The following is a 22722-nucleotide window of genomic DNA, read 5'->3' on the forward strand; positions in this document are numbered from 1 at the left end:
TATCATTCATGATTTTATCTATGTCCTAGCGTTCAGGATTTGATCTATGCTCTATCATTCATGATTTTATCTATGTCCTAGCTTTCAGGATTTGATCTATGCTCTATCATTCATGATTTTATCTATGTCCTAGCTTTCAGGGTTTGATCTATGCCCTATCCTTAATGATCTATGCCACATCATCCATGATTTCATCTGCACCATATTATTCATTACTTCATCTATGCCATATCATTCATTACTTCATCTATGCCATATCATTCATTACTTCATCTATGCCATATTATTCATGACTTCATCTATGCCATATCATTCATTACTTCATCTATGCCATATCATTCATTACTTCATCTGCACCATATCATTCATGACTTCATCTATGCCATATCATTCATTACTTCATCTGCACCATATCATTCATGACTTCATCTGCACCATATCATTCATGACTTCATCTGCACCATATCATTCATGACTTCATCTATGCCATATCATTCATTACTTCATCTATGCCATATCATTCATTACTTCATCTGCACCATATCATTCATGACTTCATCTGCACCATATCATTCATGACTTCATCTGCACCATATCATTCATGACTTCATCTGCACCATATCATTCATGACTTCATCTGCACCATATCATTCATGACTTCATCTATGCCGTATTATTCAGTACTTCATATATGCCATATCATTCATTACTTCATCTATGCCATATTATTCATGACTTCATCTATGCCATATCATTCATTACTTCATCTATGCCATATCATTCATTACTTCATCTATGCCATATCATTCATTACTTCATCTATGCCATATTATTCATTACTTCATCTATGCCATATTATTCATGACTTCATCTATGCCATATCATTCATTACTTCATCTATGCCATATCATTCATGACTTCATCTGCACCATATCATTCATGACTTCATCTGCACCATATCATTCATGACTTCATCTATGCCGTATTATTCAGTACTTCATATATGCCATATTATTCATTATTTCATCTGCGCAATATCATTCATGACTTCATCTGTGCCCTATAATCTCCAATACACTCCCATACACACTTGTAAATTGTATTTATGAGATTCTAACGAAAGAAAGAAAAAAATAATTTTAATCCATTTGTAATTCTGTTAAGATCAATACATCCAGAAAAATAAAACCAAATCCAGTGGTCCTAGTCAACACACATGATGGCTTCAATGGTAATAACTTGAAAGCCTCTCCAGCCAAACATCAACTCTGATGCCCAAGGTACATGATCAGTGCTGTAGCATCAACAAAGCTCTTCAAGAACGGAATTGCGTCAATTAGCCCAGCAATCAATTAACATGGAGATTGCATCAAAACAAGCCATCTTCTGTCCTCTGCATGACAGTCTGTTTCCCCCCACTCTACATCATCTTAGTAGAGATCACGTACCAAGTTTATCGGCTCATTACTGAATGTTATGGTGCCACTCCCTCTGTTAGTGGACCAGAGTGGTGATCTTTGATAGGATTATAAGAAAGCTAGAACCATCAGGTCACCTCTGCTTCAAAGATTTCAGTTTTGCAGATATTTAATACATTTTGAGTGAATGACACATTTGTCTTGACGAGTTAACACTGTTTGTCTCTCCATGAGGGCCCTTGCACCCAATGTTTGCCTCCTCATCAAGACCCCAGCACCCAATGTTTGTCTCCTCCTTTATGAACCCAGCACCCAATGTTTGTCTCCTTTATGAACCCGGCACCCAATGTTTGATTCCTCCTTTATGAACCCAGCACCCAATGTTTGTCTCGTCCTTTAGGAACCCAGCACCCAATGTTTGCCTCCTCCCTTATGAATCCAGCACATAATGTTTGTTTCCTCCTTTATGAAGCCCGCACTCAATGTTTGTCTCCCCACAAGGACCCCAGCACCCAATGTTTGCCTGTCCATGAGGGCCCAAACACCTAATGGTTGTCTCCCCATGAGGACCCTAGCATCCAATCTTTGCCGCCTCCTTGAGGAAACCAGCAACCAAAGTTTGTCTGCCTGTGAGAACTGTTGACAAAACAGCCCGAACATTTAATCTGCCTATTGTGAAAGCATAATCAGTGCTCATGCTATCAAACAATGGTTTTCCAGATTCCCACAATACCAGCACATCTATACTGTCACTTCACTGAACCATAAATCAACATCCCATGATGCCAGATGACCTTACCACGTGACCATGGACGATGTACTGCTCAAATTTCTAACATAAATCAGCTACATCTCGTGTGCTTAACACCATGGCAACACACAAAACAAAACAACAAACCCAAACCATGGACATAAAGGACACACATATATAGAATGCTTTATGAGTATCAAACAAATCCATCAAAGAAACCCCTCAAATTATGTTTCCCAGAATCGGGTTTTGTTTCGACTGTCCAGTCACCATGACATAACTCCAGCAGTTATTGCAGTGGTAATCAAATAAAAATAGGTTAGTAATCTATATACTGACTTGGTCTTAATGGCACACTTCAAACAGTGACAGGATATGATCAATCTATCCCCCAACAAAACATGATATGTTCATTAACGTGGAACGCAGGTTAAACGTATGCCATGCCTAAACACCTGCTGAACGCAACATCAAAGTCCTCAGAGGTCTGGATGGTACTTTTCCTATAAATAGTTGTGCATTGTGTGAAGATGTGTAATTTCAGACATACTGAGATGTTGTGGTCTGATGAGTCAGACGTAATGGCCATAGAGTGTTTACAGGATATCAAGCAACATCAAACACGTCATAACATCAGGGAACAAAGAGAAACTTTCTTTGTTAAACAACACTGCTTTAAGAAATGATATTACTTTATCAAACAACATTAACAAAGCCTTAATCGAGGAGTGATTGGGTTTGAATAAATGCTGCTTGAAATATGATCATGATTAAAAAAAAAAAGTGGGTCATTGTATTGAGAGGATAACTGACATCAAGAAATTCAACAGAATTATGTGGTGCATTACAATGCTTCATTTCATGGGTGATGGGTTCCTCAGAGGGAGACAAACATTGGCCACTGGAGTCCTCATGGGGAGACAAACATAGGGTGCTGGGGTCCTCATGGGGAGACAAACATAGGGTGTTGGGGTTCTCATGGGGAAACAAACATAGGGTGCTGGGGTCCTCATGGGGAGACAAACAATGGGTACTGGGGTCCTCATGGGGAGACAAACATAGGGTGCTGGGATCCTCATGGGGAGATACATAAGGTGCTGGGATCCTTGTGGGTAGACAAACATAGGGTGCTGGGTCGTCATGTGGAGACAAACATTGGGTACTTGGGTCCTCATGGGGAGACAAACATAGGGTGCTGGGGTCCTCATGGGGAGACAAACACTGAGTACTGGGGTCCTTATGGCAAGACAAACAGGATACTGGGTTCCTCAGAGGGAGACAAACATTGGGTACTTGGGTCTTTGTGGGGAGATAAGCTTTGAGTACTTGGGTACTAAATAAGAGTGATGAAAGAGATGATGCCCGTTGTGTCGGCCTATCAAAAGGTCTCTAAGACAAAGAATTGTATTGAGAGGTTGGCAACTGTCCCAGGGCCATCAGATTATCTACCTGGTTAGCACTGTACAACACAGATCATCCATGCTGGTAATGAACACCCCCAGACTTCCGTGATCAAGAATCATGAATCCAAGGTCAGACGACAACCATAACGCAAACAAACAGCTGCGACAAGACATTAATGTGATTGTAAGCTTCGTAACTAACAACGCACACTCGTCATTCACAAACTCCCAAAACAGCTATGCTTTTAAAAGAGCCCACACAGAATTATAACTGCCCATCAAAATTACACTTGCACCAGCTGAAAAATCTACGATGATGGGGAGATTAGTTTCATTTGCTATGAGTTACTGGCCATTGATAGCTAGACAAGCCAATATCACAATCTGTCTACTGCTGCCCGGTTTTACATTACCACATGATGCTGTCAATGTGCATGCTATGCGCAACTATCCAGAGTAACTCCTATATTGGTCAGTCGCATTCAAAATCCATCGTCGATATTTAAAATGTTGACAAAAACATGTGATTGAGTAGGAGCAGTGTCATGATGTCCCACGCCACAGTCAAGTCAGCTTGACACTGGCACAAATTTATATGTGTCATACCTTTTTGAAATGTTTGAGAGAGTATCTAACAGAATGGCATCTTTCAGAATTAATGACATTTGAAAGTTTAAATGTATCCTGCACTTTATAACCATGGTATTTTGTAAGAGTAACCTCTGTATTTAGTGACATTTCCTTTAAATGAGAGCCCTGACTATATAGAACAGTCATGTTCAACAGACACATGACATATATCACAGCCCTGACTTACAACAGACATGTCTGATATATCACAGCCTTGACTTACAACAGACATAATCTGTACATCACGAATGTGACTTACAGTGGCTACATGTCTGATACACCACAACAGTGAAACATTGTTCCCAGTGAATTAAACAATATTGATGCAATGTTCACATCCATATTGATTCCTAACATTTCAAGCCCTTTCAAAAACTCAGTCAAGAACTGGCTCAGAATGTTTGTCTAATTGTCATGGCTGTCTCTTAATGTCAGTATCAAGAGATATTCCTTGTCGCTATGGCAAACCTTGTATTTTCATTCATGTTTTATCATCTTAAACTCTTTGTGGATGAATTACTGCCTATTTTGGGTTGAATAGATGTCACCTGCTTTTTTAAGCACTTTTGGGAGTGCTTTTTATTTGAAAACAGCAAGGTGACCTGACCTGACTGTGAGGATCTAAAAACCTAGTCTATTTAAGAACTGCTGGGAATCTTTTCAATCTGAAAACAGTACAGTGACCTTGACCTCCGAGGACCAAAATTTCTATCTAAGCAGTGCTGGGAACGTTTTTGAATCAGGAAAACACCAAGGGGACCTTGACCTTCTATTGATGTAAAATCCTACAATGTGATCTTGAAAATTTCATAAAAACATGCAATGATCTGCACTTAAGAGTGTAACATTTAATAGGACAAGAATAAAAGAGACACATGTAGGGAAGGGAGGATATCTCATCATCCAAAGCATTAAACAGAAATATTCCTTTCTCTAAAAAGAGAGGATGGAAGTCTTGAAAATTTATGAACACACTCCTGGATGCCTTGCATCAAGTGCTCTTCTACCACCATGCAGAAGCAGCAGCGAGACAGATTGTGTTATATTCCTCTTTGAAACATGAATTGTGGTTGGATGTAAATTGAAAAATCATAACATCCCCTCTCATTGGTTGCTTTGATAACTTCCTTTTCATCACTGATTTACATGTGGATGTTTACATATCAGACGTATTTTCGGTCTCCTTGAAGACTGTCTCAAAGATCATTAGTCCCTATACAAGGAAATATCATGAATGATAAGACTAAGTCTAGGTGCTTTTGTTCAATGACTGTGGATAACAAAGTCACTTTACCCTATAAATTTAATGATTCATCTTGTACTAACAAAATGTATGGTCCTTTTCTGTTATCCAACAAATTAGAAGGATTACAATTCAAGATTATACACATTATTGTACCATGAGTTGTTTAAACTTCACTTTAGTGAATCATCAGGATGTGGTGACTGTAAAACTTTTGAGGATGTCTGATATTATTGCTATAATTATAAAAATGTTCCTCACTTCAGTGATCAATGATTTATTATGTTCAGTTTCCTCCCAAGTACTCACAGAAACAATATTCTGTAGAATCCCTCTTGTATGCTTCAACAGATCACTTTGACCCAATATTTGAGATTTTAAATGAAAATACTTTGTATATACATCTCATTATACAGAAATCAACATTTCTTTGAAGCATTTTATTACAGATTTGCAATATACTCTGAAAATATATAAATATTCATAGGAAATGTTCATTCATGACAGATTTACAATAGAAATTATACTTGGTAAAAGGTAAAGGCTATATAAACCAGCAGTCCCATATGATCTGTGTAAAATAATGGTTGCCAAGGCTGAATCCCCAAAAACTTTACAGGTCATGTCTGTATCTATATAATCAGTTAGAGTTTTGTGTGAAAACCTTGTGACTTAATTACCTCCAACACATGCAGTGTGATTTGGTGTAGAAATGAAGCAAAATCATTGATTCACTGGTTTGTTGTTTAATACCACACTCCAAAATATTCAAGCTATATGATGGCGGTCTGCTGATTATCTGGACCAGCCAATCCAGTGATCAACATCATGAGCATCAATCTATGCAAATGGAATACAATGACGTGTCAGTGTGAGTGCTCATCCAGTGACCCTGACCACTCAGTCCACTCTTGCAACAAGCATAGGTTGCTGGAGACCAACTCTAAGCTGGGTATGCATGTGTCTCACTTTGATTCAGACACATAAATCAAAGTATGGTTAATGGTTAACATACCTCCTTTATTTTAAATGTCGGAAAAGATCTGGGTTAGAACTGGTCTTCAGAACCCCATGCTCGTCATACTCGTCTGGTCAATCTTGACATTCAATGACCTTGACATTCAATGACCTTGACCTACCTCAGTCTCACCAGCCTGTGGACTACTTGAGTGTCGTTGTTTCTTCTTCACTTCATTGTCTGAATAAATGCTAGCACGGTCAAATCTGGGAAACAGATTGTTGAGGCTGCTATTTGGGCTGTCAACAGAGATTTCAAACGAGAGGTCATGTGACCCATCAGCGCCACCTATTACCCCACTGTCATTGCTGGTAGTGCTGACATTGCTTCGTGTCTTGGATGTCCCTTCAGAGGAGGTGTCACTCTCAAGCTGAAAGATCAAGCCAGCAGTGAGTGAGTGGATGGGGGGTTGGGGGATAGTTTGGGTGAGTGAGTGTGTGCCTGTGTGCATGTGTGGGTCGTGCATTTTACGCGACAGTCAGCAATATTCCAGCTACATGGCATTGGCCTGTGAATTACTGAATCTGGAGCAGACAATCTAGTGACCAACAGCATGAGCATCGTTCCACACAACAGGGAAACTATGGCATGAGTCAACCATGTCAGTGAGCCTGACCCATGATCCTGTTAGGCACCTCTTACGATAAACATGATCAATCTAACTCAGATTTCCATGGGTAGATGCAGTGAGTGAGTGAGTGAGTGAGTGAGTGAGTGAGTGAGTGAGTGAGTGAGTGAGTGAGTGAAACGATGTTATAAACAACATTCATATGAATGAGAACTCAGTAACTTCACACAGTTTATCATAAAAGATGACAGTGCTAAAGAAACTATATAAATGTACCTATTTCTCTTCTAAATACCTTTTTTAGTAAAAAACATTTCCATTTTTAAATGTACATGTTGCAGATCTTTCAACATATTGGTTTATGAAATGAACATGGAGCACTCAGATACAAAATCTATGAAGAACTTACTCCTACCTCGGTTGCATCCCCTTCCTGAAGCTCCTCCAGACTAGGGTAGCTGGGTGTGTCTGATAAGCCAGACACACTTCCTGGCAGTGAGAGTACATCTTTCTGAGGAGTAGACTGGAGGGGTCCACGCCCACCTACGACACAGAGACACATACAACAATAACTTGAAAATGGTATACTATGCTGTGTACTTCTCTCAAGGTAACACAGTCTGATGTACGCCACTTTGTAGCAGTGTCACCTAAGCCAGTAGGCAAGGGATAACACTGCTACAAAAAGGCATATATCAGACCGTATTACCCAAGGGAGAAACATACAACGTATTTATCTTACTGCCAATTGTTAGACGGTAAAAATATCATTTGTTTTGAAGATCGCAGCCGACTATATGACATGTAAACAAAATAGCTTCTGTCTCTCAACTGGATTTCTAAAATCAGTGAAGGAATTCTGAAAAGCATAAAACTGTTAATTATGTTGAAGTTAAGTGTGCAAAAGATTTAATATTTAAGATAGTTTAAATAAAGCAGTGAAAGTCGGTGAAATATATCCTCTTATAGTGAACTCAAAAACAACTTATCAAATAGTTTTCCAAGACCAGGCACTGCATACATCAAATTATGACATCATATGATTGCTAGCGATACAGCTTCTCGGCAGGAGAGTTTGGCAGTTACCATGGCTATGAGTAGTATTTTTTTTGTTCCCCTGCATTTAATGCAGGGGGATATAGTCAACGCCTTATCCGTCCTTCCATTTGTTTTCAGAGCAAACTCCCAAACCGTTTAATATTTTTTCCACAAAAATTGGTTGATATAACAAACAGAACCTCAATTAGTGCCTCTGGCCATTTACAGATTTTTGTCATTTTTATTTTTATCAGTTTCCATGGAAAGGAGGGGGGTTGGCTTCATTTCCGGAGTATAACTTGAAAACCATTCAATATCTTTCAACAAGACTTTGCAGATATGTGAGACAGACTTTGAAGTGGTGCGTTTTGCTATTTACTGATTTTTGTCATTTTTATTTTTCTTGGTTTCCATGAACCGACTCAAAGTTTGTCTCAAAAGGGAGAGATGGGCTTCATTTTTAGAGCACAACTTGAAAATTTCTTACTATGTTTCAGCTAAACTTGGCAGATATGTGAATCAGATCTTGAAGAAGTGAATTATGCTTACTGCTGATTGTATACATTTTTTACTTTTTCCTGGTTTCCATCAAAATGATTCACAGTTATTCTCAAAAGGGAGGGTTGGGCTTTGTTTCTGGAGCATAACTCGAAAATTTCTTAATATCTTTCAGCAAAACTTGCAGATATGCGAGTGAGATCCTGAAGTGGTGCCTTTTGCTATTTAAAGGTTTTGGGCATTTATATTTTTCATGATTTCTATGGAAACAATTTTGACTTAGTCTAATAAACATCAAGCTGGACTTTAAGTAACTGTCAGATGATTTGGGTTTTTTTCCAATATGGGGGTGCTAGGGGGATTTGTCATCATCTGATGACTCTAATTTTCCAGTTATCACACTCAAGGATGACATGGAAACTTGTTATAGCATCATTCACTAATGAAATTAACATATTTTACATGAAAGTAAGATAATAAATGTTGTAGCCTCGTTGTTAAAGCATTGGACATATTTTCATATGCTGCACTTTAACATTCCTGTGTTAAACATTCTCTGATGAAGTGCTAGGGGAGGTAGGGTAGCCTAGCGGTTAAAGCATTCACTCATCACGCCGAAGACCGAGGTTAGATTCCCCACATGGGAAAAATGAGTAAAGCCTTTTTCTTGTGTCCTACTCCAAGATACTGCTTGAATATTGTTAAAAGGAACGTAGAACCGAACTCTCTAAATCTAAACTCACTAACTAAATGATCACATATTTTCAGAGATAACTACAACTAAACACTTTTCTGAACTTTTTCTCTGAAAGACACAAAAGAATAAAAGGAGTCTTTAAGATACACACTAAAAATGAGTCTTAATGTTTGTGTGTGAATGAACAAATGAAACACCCATACATAATTGTTTTTTTCCAAAAATGTATCAAAAAGAATGTCTGAATGACAGTAAAATTTGTCTGGAATTCAATTGCACAAAATATATTGAAAATGCCTCATAAACAAAACTCTCAAAACAGAACCTTATCAATAATTTTTTTATACTTGTTCTGCACTTTTCAGTAAAACGAAGATGCTGAAAAACTAGTTCATCAGCTACAATCATTTGACTGGTTATTTGATTGCCTGACTCAGCGTGGTCTGTTGCAAAGAATCCAGCATGAACTAAGCTTCAGAAGAAAGCTGAGACTAATTGATTCACAATATGCCAACCACCAAAGAGGATAACATGTCAAAGCACTCCATGTCCTGTTTGTCACGTGGATATAAAACGTGTGCTCTTCAAACAGTCACATTGTCAGTGTGCGTGTTTAAATTTTAACAATTTTAAAGTCGTTAATTTTTTACAGTAAGTAGTACATCATTTGGCAATGACACAGGTCGGGTTGTCACTTTGACAACAGCCTGTGACCAACCTTTCCACATTCACGTGTACACACAGTGTGTACTAGAAGTCATAAAACATTTTTGATAACACAGCAGTTTTTCTTTCTTGCCTTTGGTTATGTTCAAACTACATCATAGCTATATATAACTGGGTCAAGTGCCAGTCTGGTGATTGATGTCATGAGCATCAATTAATGAAATAGGGTACAATGACATGCACCATTGATTCATGAATGAAGTGTAACATTTACCTTCTTTTGAAATAGTATACAACAAATTAAATACCACCAAAAGTCAGTTTGCTGTATAAACATGCTTAATACACTGCAATGTGACCAGCCAGCTATGGGTTCAGCTAAACTATATTGGCTGAAATAGTGCAAGATGTTTATGTTTATAAAAGCAGATCCATCCAATATTCAAAACTGACCACAGTTTTAAGCATTTAGTTCTGTCACTTTTACAACCATGACCTATGCTTATGTGCGTACAGATATACTGAGTCAAAAAAGAAACTTGACATTCTTTCTTCAGGGCACTATAAATGGACAAGAGATGGTAAGATGGTTAAATTGTTATTATTTCATTGCTGAGATCTGTGTGATATATTCAATACACTGACAGTGCCACAATTAGTTCCATTAGGCTACACCACCATTCCAAAACATGGGTATACAGAATGTCTAGTCACAAGAATAAAAATTCAAAATTTCTCAGTTCAGTATTGTGTATGGCCGCCCCGTGCATTCACCACTGCCAAACACCATCTCCTCATCGACTGCCCGAGGCTTGTGAACACGTGGTTGGGGATTCTGTGCCATTGTTCTTGCAAGGCAGCGCCAAGTTCCTGCAAATTCTGAGGTTGGTTCCTAAGACCACAAAGCCTTCTCGTAAGTGCATCCCAAACATGCTCTATTGGATTAAGGTCAGGGGACCTCGATGGCCAGTCCATGACATTGATTCCAGCGTTTTGAAGGAAATTTCATGTCAACATCATGGTATACGGCTGAGCATTATCATGCTGGAACTGTAGATCTGGGCCATGAGCTGCCATGAAAGGAATGAGTTCTGGGGTGAGCACCTGGTGGCGTTAAGCAGCAGCTTTGAGGCTTCCACAGATGACGAGATGTAGGGAACAGAAAGCACCCCCCTTCATGCAACTTCCACCCCCGAACCTGTCGACTTCCTGTACACAACATTTGGCATACCATTCACAACGTCGTCTCCAGACTCTATGCCTGTATCAGCAAATCTGAGGGTAAACCTGGATTCAACGCTAAAGATGACTCGATTCCAGTCTCTCTGGGTCCATCATTGGTGATGTTGGGCCTACAGCAGACATTAACGTTGATGGAAAGGCGTCCATATTGGCCCACGATATGGACATTGAGAATGGAGATTGGCAGCCAGCAACCGATTTTAAATGGTCTGTGAGGACATCATGGTCCTGGTTCATGTAGCAGGCAGATATCTGTCACGTAGGTGAAGTAAGACAATTTGACGGTCTTCTGCTAGTGGTTCACACGTGGGCATCCCGACCTTGTGCAATCAGGAGTGGTGCCAGTTTGTTGTAAACAACCTTGCAAGTCATACACAGTATGACAGCTGCATCCCATTGCTTTTGCAGCGTCAATAACTGATCTTCTCGCTTGCATCATGCCAACGGGACGTTCACGTTGCATATTTGAATATCGTGGCATCTAAAGTACCATTCCGTGGTACCCCCGTTAGCAGCAACACAAGCTGTGCAACGTCTCCTCATTGAACGGATAAGTCTCTGAATAAAGTCCTGAGGCACTGCATTCCACTCTTGTTGCAAGGCATTGTCGAGTTCCCCAAGGTTGTTGATCTGCGGACGACGTGTGAGGCGTTGGCCGATGTAATCCCACAAGTGTTCGATGGGTGACAAATCTGGTGACAATGCAGGCCAATGAAGTAGAGGAATGTTGTTGTTAGCCAGATACTGTATCGAAACACGTGCAGTGTGGGCTCGTGCATTGTCATGTTGAAATGTGTGCAGATCTTGATGCTGGTGAAAGAAGGGAACGACGTTGTTCTGAAGAATGCTGTCACGGTAGTAAACGGCATTCACTCTGCCACGACAAACAATCGGTTCTGTGGTGATAACTTATCCCTCCCCACACCATAATGCTGCCTCCACCCCACCGATCGGTTTGCACAACACAATCCTGATGATAACGTTCACCCCGTCGACGCCATACCCGTAGACGCCCGTCAGCATTTCGCAAGTGAAAACGCGACTCGTCGGAGAACACCACACCATGCCAACGTCGTAACAACCACACACGATGCTGTTCAGCCCATTGTCGGCGTTCACGGCGATGCCTGTCAGTCAGGATGGGTCCAACGTAAGGGCGTCGACAACGTAACCCTGCCGCACGGAGACGGCGTCGGACGGTGGAAGCGCTGATCAAACCACGTCGACCCTGGACAGCGTTGGCGGTTCTGGCAGCGGGCAAGGTTCGATCCCGAATATGGCGCCGTACAATGTCTCGATCTTGACGAGGGGTGGTAACACGTGCCTGACCTGGGCGTTGCCGGTCCCTGCTGGTTCCTGTTTGTTGGTATCTGTTAGCAAGCCTCAGAATGGTCGAATGATGACACCCAAATCGTCGTGCAATGTTTCTGCTTGAAGCGCCGACCTGCAACATACCCAAGGCCTGTTCTCGTTCCTCTGGTGACAATCTTGGCATGGCGAAAAAACTTTACTTACGAAAGTACTGCGAAAATGAGAACGGTTTTGTGCCGAAGGTCATTTATACCCCTGAACAGCATGCTTTCTGCATGCAATTTGTGCCCTTCGTGTGTGATGTGCATGAATTTTGTTGTTTTCATGTGATGTGTTCGATGATGTGTTCGAACGATCCGTTTTTTACTGTAGAGCGTTATTTACGATCTAGTGTGTTATTATCAAAATTCCCACCATTAATTTTCCATTTCCAAAAGATTCTATTGCCTTATTTCAAAATTTACAGGTGGTGCGTTTTCAATGATGTTCAGTATAGTTGAATTTTTTTAACATCCTGCAGCAGTGATTAGTCTCAAGTGTATTTTGGGTGTGGAAAGATAATTTCTTCGGATGTGTCGGATGTGTTTGATCATTGAGTTTAATTACAATTATTGAAAAGTTACATTTTTCCTGCTGTCATTGCCAAGCCAAAGATGGTAATTACAATTTCCGGAGTATTGTGGGCAGTCGGGTTTCTGGTACATTTTAAAGCCATGGTGCAGAGAAAGGGATAGAATCATTGACTTAGGGGATGGTTGTAATAAAACAGGACTTGACCAAAATGTTTTGTGAGAAAACTCATATGTTTATAGTCTGTTTGGCTCAAAAGTGGACTGATGAATTGCTGTCTAGCTCGAAAACTGAAAAACATAACATGCTCGGTGAAACGCTGATCATAATCAGAGTATCATACCAACTCTGTGAGGTTTTGGCAGAAGTTTAGTCCTCATAATAAGAAAGTTGTTTAACAAACTATCATTAAAGTACTGACACAGTTCACTGTTCATTACGAGGGAGGAGTGCAGAGAAAGGCACAGCCAGATTTGTTTACAATACATCAGTTCATGTGTTAACAATAACTTTAAACAGTATGGAATATTTTGCAAAATCTAGTTTCGAACAGTTGACTGAAGTAAGTTGCTACATTTATAGCAAAGCATCTAAACTTTTCATGGGTAGTATATCACAAAAGTCTCGCTGAAAGCCCATACAATCACAGAAGACAATCTGAAACACTGACCAATTTACAAAGGCTTCCTTGGTTGTCAATAAATAAGAAACAAGGTTGACATGCCACATTGTCATGCCGTGAATACATGACAGAAAATGTTATGACGTGTGGCACCATTTTCATGTCTTGTCTCACATTTCTGGGTGGGTGAAAACATACAAGGTCAGTGAAATCGTACAATAACAGAATCTGACTGTGTCATAGGCCAAGTTCTTTCAATCTCCGTATATCTGATCACGAACATGTCCTTCAGACGAACTTCAGGTAGGATGATCATGAGACTATCACATATCCATAGGACCTTGATATTTATATTGTTTATAGTAGAGACTGAAATATTTTAAAGATGTATGATAGGATTACTTGCGGCCATATTAAAGTGCCCTATAAGTACAGAGTGTTTACAGAACATTCTTACCCTTCAGATATATTTATCGAATTTTGATTGGCTATTAGCATGCAAAACCATGTCAGCAGATTTGTCAAAAAATGTCACATGACACTGGGTCGTACAAATGACCTTGTCCTCAGATGCACTGTGGCGGTTAAAAGCCTGTTTGCTTTGAAAAAGTAGAGCTGGCGTATTCAGTTATGAGTTTAACAGAACAATAAACTTGTTGCCATAACTTCTTATTATTTATGTCAATAATTACATCCCCAAAATAATATCTTTCTGTATTTCACTTCTCATTTACAAAACCTCAATTTCAATCATTTTTATCGCAAACTAAGCCATCCCGAGTTATCTCTCTTTATGGCCATTCAGGAAAAATCATGGCAATATGTGTTTCATCTCATTCTAAGGTTCAATGTTGTTGTTTAAAGATAAGCTAAATTAAAAGATCTTAAGTGTAATAAATTTGTCACAGAGTGTTCTGGAAGGGTGTATGGGACTGTAAAGCCCTTGTAAATTCCACAGCCTTAGGAAATACAGAATTTACAAAAGTCTTCTTGTCCCATACACACAGTGTAACTAATATTGTCTTTGGATCAACCATGTCATATTTCCTACTACTGGAACTGCTTAATTGCTCAGTTTTAGCAGTACTTGCATGTCACCACATTATCTACCATAATCAGAATTGATGATCTACCTTATATCACTGTAGATAAGCAGAGTGAGTGAGTGAGGTTAGTTTCACGCCGCTTTTTAGCATTATTCCAGCAACATCACAGCGGACACCAGAAAATGGGCTTCACACATTGTACCCATGTGGCGAATTGAACCTGGGATTTCGACATGACGAGCAAAGATAAGCTGAGACCCTAACCTGTAACGTAAAATCATTGTGCAAATGGCATGTTTCTTAAGTAAGCCGAGCTCCCATGATGGGTTCCTAATCCCGGCAGCTTAGATTACAAGACAACTGGCAGTTACCATCTCTGATGTAAAATGTATGTTTGGTGAGAATATTATCCAATAAACGTTTTACTGACCAATAATGCAAGAATTAGTTGTTTTTTTTATATTGTAATAATACCGGGACAGATGACCAACAACGTGCTTCTTGTTTAGATAACTTTTAATGACGGAACCATACACTACGCATGCGCGAACATCATTAACTCAAAGGGGCCCATTTAGGGATGCATCACACTATCCCCCTTTTTTTTTTTGTAAGAGAAAGTCATTTCACAGGTTCAATTTCACTGGTGGCTTTGTGATTCGTTTCGGACGACCATCAGTTCTGTAGGTAGCTGTTGACAACTGATCAGTCATGGTTTTCTTTGGGAAAGTCAGTCGCTGTGACTGGACTTCCAACTCGCCTGTCGGATCCTCTGCATCTTCACTGCTGGATGACTCCATGGTCAAAGGATGTAGTTCCGGCTCTGTGGATGTCTCCTCCTTTTCGATGTTTGCATGCCTCTGTCTTGATGCTCTCTCTAAAACTCCAGGCACAGGAAGTCGCAGTGACTCCTGGTCTGAGTTCAATTCTGGGGTTGTCGGACACTGGTACTCCTCTACCACAGTATCCTCCAGTGTACCTTGGTCAGTAAGCTTTCTCCTGCATCGGGTCAGCCAGGTAGGAAGGGTCTCAGCCAAACAGGACTTCAGTTTGTTGTGGTGAACAACCCGCGATTTCTTCTGGCAACGAACTTCGAACAAGACATCACCAAATCTCTTTGTGACAAGGCAGGGCCCAATCCACTGCGGTTGTAACTTAGGGGACTTCCCTTTCTTTCTAGCTGTGTCAATGATCATCACAACATCCCCAACGGCATATTGAGACTTGTTGACTCTTAAATCAAACAGGCGCTTTTGCCTCTTACAGGCTCTCTTGAGGTTTTTCCTAGTTTCGCTGTGCACAAGTTTCATTTTGGCTTGTAGTTCCTGTACATAGTCCGGCAGGTTAGTGAAATCTATTAAGTCGCCTGACTGGACATCAAAAGGGGTGCTCACCTCGCGGCCAAGCATGACTAAGTTCGGCGTCATGCGAGTAGAAGAATGTGGTGTGCTACGATATGCTGCCATCAGCAGAGGTAGGTAGGCATCCCAGTTTGTTTGACCCGTGTTCACAAAGCAGCGGATCATTTGTAGTACAGTCCTATTGAGTCTTTCTACTGCCCCATTTGAAGCCGGATAGTACGGAGTGGTCCTGGTCTTTGAAACTTGGAGCAGAGTGCAGGTTTCCCGAAACAGCTTGCTGTCAAAGTTTTTCCCTTGATCGGTATGTATTTCTCCCGGTGTCCCAAATCTACAAATGAACTCTTCCACAACTTTCTGTGCAGTTGTCTTTGCCTCTTGATCAGAAATCGCATAGGCTTCAGCCCACTTGGAGAATTGGTCAGTTAGAACCAGAATGTACTTGTTGCCACTTTCCGATTTTGGAAAAGGACCGAGAATGTCAATGTGGATTCTGTCCATGGGAGTGCCAGCCTGGTATGATTTCAGGGGGGCTCTTGCTGCCTTGCAACTTTTCTTCTGAGCACAGCAGGTTGCACATTTGAGAACATACTGTTCCACATCATCAGCCATATTGTGCCAATAGTATCGCAGCTTTAACCGTTCAAGCATTCTACTGCTTCCTGGGTGGCCTGCATAAAGGGCATCATGGTTCACACTAAGGACTCTCTTCTTCAGTGTTTCTGGCACAATCAGCCGCAGTGACCAATCATGTGCACTAGAACCTTCCCATTGGTAGTAAATGATATCATCGCGGAGCTTCAGCTGATTCCGGAATAGCCAATATCTGCGCAGTGCTGGACTCTCACTGAACATCATTTCTTGTGGCACCACTGTACCGGTGGTAAGCCAATGGTACACTTCCTGGAGATCTGGATCCTTCTTTTGTTCTTTCTTGATCTCCTCTACTGTGAGAGAATTGAACCCATCTGTCTTTTCTTCAGTGTCTTTAGATTCCCTTAGTTCGACATGTCTTATGGCCAAAGGGACTATGTCGTCTACATCTTCCTGAAATTTTTCCCATTCTGTGTGTCTCTTCTGGCAATGATTGCATCCGCCACATGGTAAATCTACCAGTTTAGTGCCAATATCGTAGCAGTTGCATGAACCCACTGATGTTTTTTGGCGTGACAGTGCATCTGCATTGGAATGGTTAGTGCCCTTTCTATGTTCTATTATGAACTGATATTGGCTCAATTCCTCTAGCCACCTGGCAAGTTGACCTTCTGGTGATTTGAATCGAAATAGCCAGGCCAAGCTTGCATGGTCAGTTCGCAACAAAAACTCACGTCCAAGGAGATAGTGGCGGAAATAGTGGATGAATGCTACCACCGCTAGTAATTCCCGTCTTGTTACACAGTATCGCCGCTGTGTTGTTCCAAGTGTCCTGCTGGCATAGGCTATCACCTTGCATTCATTTTCTTGTACCTGGGATAACACTGCACCTATCGCATCATTTGATGCATCTGTATCAAGGATGAAGGTGCCTTCTGACTTAGGGAATGCCAGGACTGGAGGGTTGGTCAGTTTTTCTCGAAGTTCTTCGAAAGCAGCTTGTGCTGTGCTATTCCAAATGAACTTGGTCCCTTTCTTTAGGAGATTATACAATGGCTGGGCAATGTTGGCATAACCTTTTATAAATTTCCTGTAATAGTTGGTTAGGCCCAAGAATGCAGAGAGCTCTTTCTCACGGGTAGGTTCCGGCCACGATCTGATAGTTTTGGTAAGCTCCGGGTTTGTTTCAACCCCTGAAGAGCTGATCACGTGTCCGAGGAACAACACTCTAGTTTGCATGAGGTGGCATTTTCTTGGCTTCAGCTTCAATCCAACCCTGTTCAATCTGGTAAGGACCTCATCCAGACGTTGAATGTGTTCTAAAACACTGCCACTGATGACAATGATGTCGTCCAAATATATCAACACATATTCCCATTGAATGCCTTGAAAAACTAGTTCCATTGCACGCTGAAAAGTGCTCGGAGCTGAACACAGACCAAAAGGCATGCGAGTGTATTGGTATAGGCCAAACTTTGTGATGAAGGCTGTTTTGTTCTTGTCTTCACTGGCAAGTTCTATTTGGTGATACCCACTTTGAAGATCCAAGGTGGAGAATAAGGTTGCTTGTCCAAGTGTGTCCAGGCACTCCTCGATTTTAGGCAGAGGGTACGCGTCCTTGACTGTCCTGTCATTCAGCTTCCTATAATCGATACACCACCTTACTCCTCCATCTTTTTTTCTCACAAGGACCACAGGGGATGCCCATTCTGACCTGGATGGTTCAACGACACCGGAGTCCAGCAGAAGCTGTAAGTGCGCTCGTTCTTCTTCTTGGAATCCAATTGGTGTCCTGCGTACAGGCTGGCGTATTGGAGTAGCTGACCCTGTTTCAATTGTGTGTTTAACCTCTGAAAAGGTTCCTAGATCCATGTCGTCCTTTGCAAAGACCTCGTGATGCTTCAAGAGGAGACTTCTGAATTGCTTCGCTTCGACTGTGGTCAGATCAGCTGATGCTTTCTGGAACAGGTCATCCAGAAGCTGGGGCAGTTTTTGTTTGGGTGCTGATGTTTCCACTCTTCTTACTGTTCCACTGAGCTTGCTGCTTGATGAAATTTGTTCTGCTTCAGTTATCTTACCAAGCAGTGTTCCCTTCGATAATTTTACATCCTTCTCTGCTACATTTAGTACTCGCACTGGTATCACATTGTCCATATACACCAGACTTGACCCAGCATGGACATCATCTTGCAGATCACTCGGATCAAGAACACCTAGAGTTGATGGACTAGGATCTGTTATCCTTCCCAAAACAACTTTTTCGCATCTAGGTGGGATGATTTCATTTGCTACTAGCTTAACTCTTGCTGCTCGAAATTCTGTTCCTTCTCCCCGCGACTTCCCTTCAACTCTTGACCCATTTATCACCAAGTCTCCATCTCTGGTCAGAACTATCGCATTCAGGTGCCGAAGAAGATCCATTCCTATTAACATCGTGTCACTAATAGGTGCAATGCAAACCTGCCACTCCACCTCTTCAGATCCAAGCTTGATCAAAGTGGTCATACCTCCAATAGCGGTCATGCTCCTACCTGTTTGGGCATTTAAGAGTTGTACTTCTTCACTACCTGGCTGAAGACCGAGTTTCTTTGCAAATGATTGAGAAAGCACTGTACAATCAGCTCCAGTATCCACGACAGCTGAGCATATTTTCCCATTCACTGTGACATCAACTAGCATGGTACTCCCGTTGCCTGACAGCCTTTTGATTTTTGAAGGGCTTTCGACAGGACTATTGCTCCTAGACCTGCGGTAGTTTGGAGATGGTGACCAGCGCCTTCGTGCTGGACTAGGACTGGGTGACCTGCTTAAGTGGCAGTCTCGTTGGAAATGTCCAGACTGATTACATTTGTAGCACCTTAAGTCCTTTGACTTCTCCCTTTCAATCTGCTCATCGTGGATCTTTCCTTTTATAGCCAGTGTGAGGTCTGAAATGCTTTTCTCCATTCGTTTCATCACTTCCTCGAATTTATTCTCAGTTAAGGTAGTAACCGCTTTCTCCCCTGTGCTTGCGGTGTCCCAAGACACTCGTCTACTTTGTTTTCCCTCTGAGTCCCGTCCTACTGTGGCTTTATAATTGTGCTCAAGGGTTGTTACTAGTTCTAAAGCTTCCGAGACAGACTTTGGTTCTTTATTCATAACCTCAAATGCAATACGTGTGTTGCTAATTCCTTTTAGGAAGGCCTCTGCAGCCAATTCTTCTTGCATTGCTAATGGCACGGAGGGGAATGCTTTTGCAGCCAGACGCCTAACAGATTCTGCGAATTCATCAATTGTTTCATTCTTTTGTCGAAGTTCAGACAACTTCTTCCTTAAAGTTGAAGGTGGTTCATCCCTTCCAAATCTCCCTTTCAACTGTTCTTTCAGTTTATGGTAATCCTCCAAAACTTCTTCTGGTAAGGTATAGGCAAACTTTGCTGCAGACTTCCTTAGACAGCTATGGAGTCGATCCAGACGTTCGATATCTGACCACCCATTTCGACGGCTCATTCGCTCAAATGGTAAAATAAATCCTTCCCAATCATCGGTTCCATCAAAGCAAGCCATTTTCGGGCGTTGAGTATCCTGAAAGAAGGAACTATTGTTCCCATGTGAATTTCCCATGGATCTATCAAAAGTGTGTCTGTTATTTTGAAGAGTCCGTGCCTGCCTGCTAAAATCTTGCCTTCGCCGGTCTTCTCCGAATGGGCTTGAGTCCTCATAAGATGCCATCATGTTCTCACGTTCACTTTCAGGATCCCTATACGGTGTCGAAGTGAAACAATCTCTGTCGCGATCTCTGTCTCTCTGCGACTCCGAAACCAGCCTTTTGTTCATACTAAGTAGGTCGTTTATTTGCTGCCTCTGGTCATTAATCAGCCCAACTAATGTGGCAGTCTGTTGACCAAGCTCCAACATTCCTTGTAGGGATGCTTGTGCATCCTCTTGGTTCTTGGAATCTTTAATTTTATGAGTTCCCTCAGCTCCCCCTGGCTCTCCCATGTCCATGACTGTTACCGTAAGGCAAGTACTTCCTGAGGATCGGCAGCAATGGATAGGACAGAAGAACTTCTATCCCTGAATAAATCGTTCACAATGTCCAACTGTAGTTTGTGAAGCCACTTTCTTGACAAAAGTTCTCCTGGATGAATGCCGTCACGAAGAAGATTAAAATTGTAACGACTCTTTCCTGGTTTTGTTTTTAAGAGATCTGCATCAAATTTCAGTGTGGAGCGTCCTAGCTTCTTATTGAAATGTTCAATGTATATGTTTAGTTCATGAACTTGATGTTGAACTTCAAGGTCCAACTCGTGAAGATTTGCACTTTCTGGATGTTTCAGATGTGCACTTGCACAGTATGCAGAAAAGGAATACGTGGGAATTCCAATGACTTTAATTCTTCCGTCCAGGGCCAGTATGATGTCTCTAGCCTCCTTCAGTTTTCTACGAAAATTGTGCCATGTCTCTCTCTCTGAATTTCTTATTTGCAGTCGACCATGGAGTTTCTCAGTTATATCGCAGGTTCCTGTCCACCAATAAACATAAGGTTGTTTTTCAAAGGTGTCCACGATTTGCCTCAACTCTTGACGAAGACATCTAACCAGATCTGCAGTTGTCCCCCCTCTCACACATACAAATTGCAAATTTAAACACTTGAGTGGACCAGCAGTTTTCAAATACAGTCCTTTACTATCTGATACAAGAACTGGAATAAATGGAGAGGACGAATCCGGCACATTCAATGGGTGTCTTTCTATGAATTTCACTAACTCTCGCTCACTCATTCAGCTTGTCATGTGATTCGCAGTGAATCACACCTTAAACAACTCTTTACAGTTATTGAAGGATTCGCAGTGAATCCCAGTGTCCACTACGGTGGAACTTCTGAGGCACAGTAATTAAGTCAAAATCCAGCCTCCTCAGGTTTAAGAATGAAGGTGCAGAAACAAACACATCCAGTTGCAGAAGTGAAATTCTGTGACTAAAGTAGGTCAACTTTAACTAAAACAGCTAGATCGTGCCAACTATCACATAATAACATATTACATAAGCCTAGCTGATGGAATTACAAACAGAAACAACCTTACCAGCAAGTTTGGCACAATATGACAAGGCAACCTGTCAAATCAATGGGCAATAGCATGGATGTGCAGAAACAAACACGCCCGTCTGGCCGGATACTGTGATGACAGATGTTCAACAGCACAGACGCCTTGCCAGAAATTAATGATACTAAGCGAAAATCTGAGAAATCTGAATGAAAGGTTATGTGTCATGTAAGGTTTATGCAAAATCATCAGAAAATACACTCAAAAAACTAGACAAGGACACATGTTTCAATAGGCAACAACACAGAGAGTGGACAAAACGATCGGCTAGCAGACGACAAAACAGGACTAGGCCAGTTGATGCGCGAAGTTACGCGGGCTCAACAACCAGCAATACACAACGAAAAACTATATCTCTTCAATGCCAAAGCTTAGAAAAACTATGGGGCGAAGATTATAGCACATAAAATGTCAAACGATTTTTCAGTGGTAAGCTGAACCGCCCGGCAGCGAAATCTCGCGTAGATCGCACAGTAGTGCACCTACAAAGCAGAGGCAATATCGGCGAAACACTTCAAACCCTTTGAAAGTTAGCAAACCCGAATGTGAGTTTGCTAATTGGCGATGTTAATCTTCTTTTTACTTCTGACACCAGTGTAATAATACCGGGACAGATGACCAACAACGTGCTTCTTGTTTAGATAACTTTTAATGACGGAACCATACACTACGCATGCGCGAACATCATTAACTCAAAGGGGCCCATTTAGGGATGCATCACAATATTTCATATCATAACAATCACTGTTGGTATCAACAGTTATTTCAAACGCTGCTGATATGAGTACTTCCTATGAGTCTGAAAGAGCATCAAGGAATAATTTAGATGCTTTCTGGAGAGTTTATATGATATAAATATTATGAAAACATAATTTTTCTAACTTAAGTACATTCTTATTTTTAAAGCATATGGAGCCCTTAAGGTTCCAGGGTAGAATAGGCCTTCAGCAACCCATGCTTGC

General features: G+C 41.2%; 1 protein-coding gene across 1 annotated transcript in view; it reads right to left on the reverse strand.

The window, feature by feature from the left end:
• LOC137297969 (uncharacterized) overlaps positions 1-22722 on the reverse strand; it is a 116387-nt gene that overhangs the window by 38380 nt on the left and 55285 nt on the right. The window contains exons 5-6 of the mRNA XM_067829975.1: positions 7447-7574; positions 6585-6833 (exon numbers count right to left, since the gene is read on the reverse strand). Coding sequence (XP_067686076.1) covers positions 6585-6833; positions 7447-7574 — 377 coding nt within the window. The remainder of the gene's footprint in view (positions 1-6584; positions 6834-7446; positions 7575-22722) is intronic.

The sequence above is a fragment of the Haliotis asinina genome, chromosome 10 (genome assembly GCF_037392515.1).
Source record: "Haliotis asinina isolate JCU_RB_2024 chromosome 10, JCU_Hal_asi_v2, whole genome shotgun sequence".
Taxonomy (NCBI): domain Eukaryota; kingdom Metazoa; phylum Mollusca; class Gastropoda; order Lepetellida; family Haliotidae; genus Haliotis; species Haliotis asinina.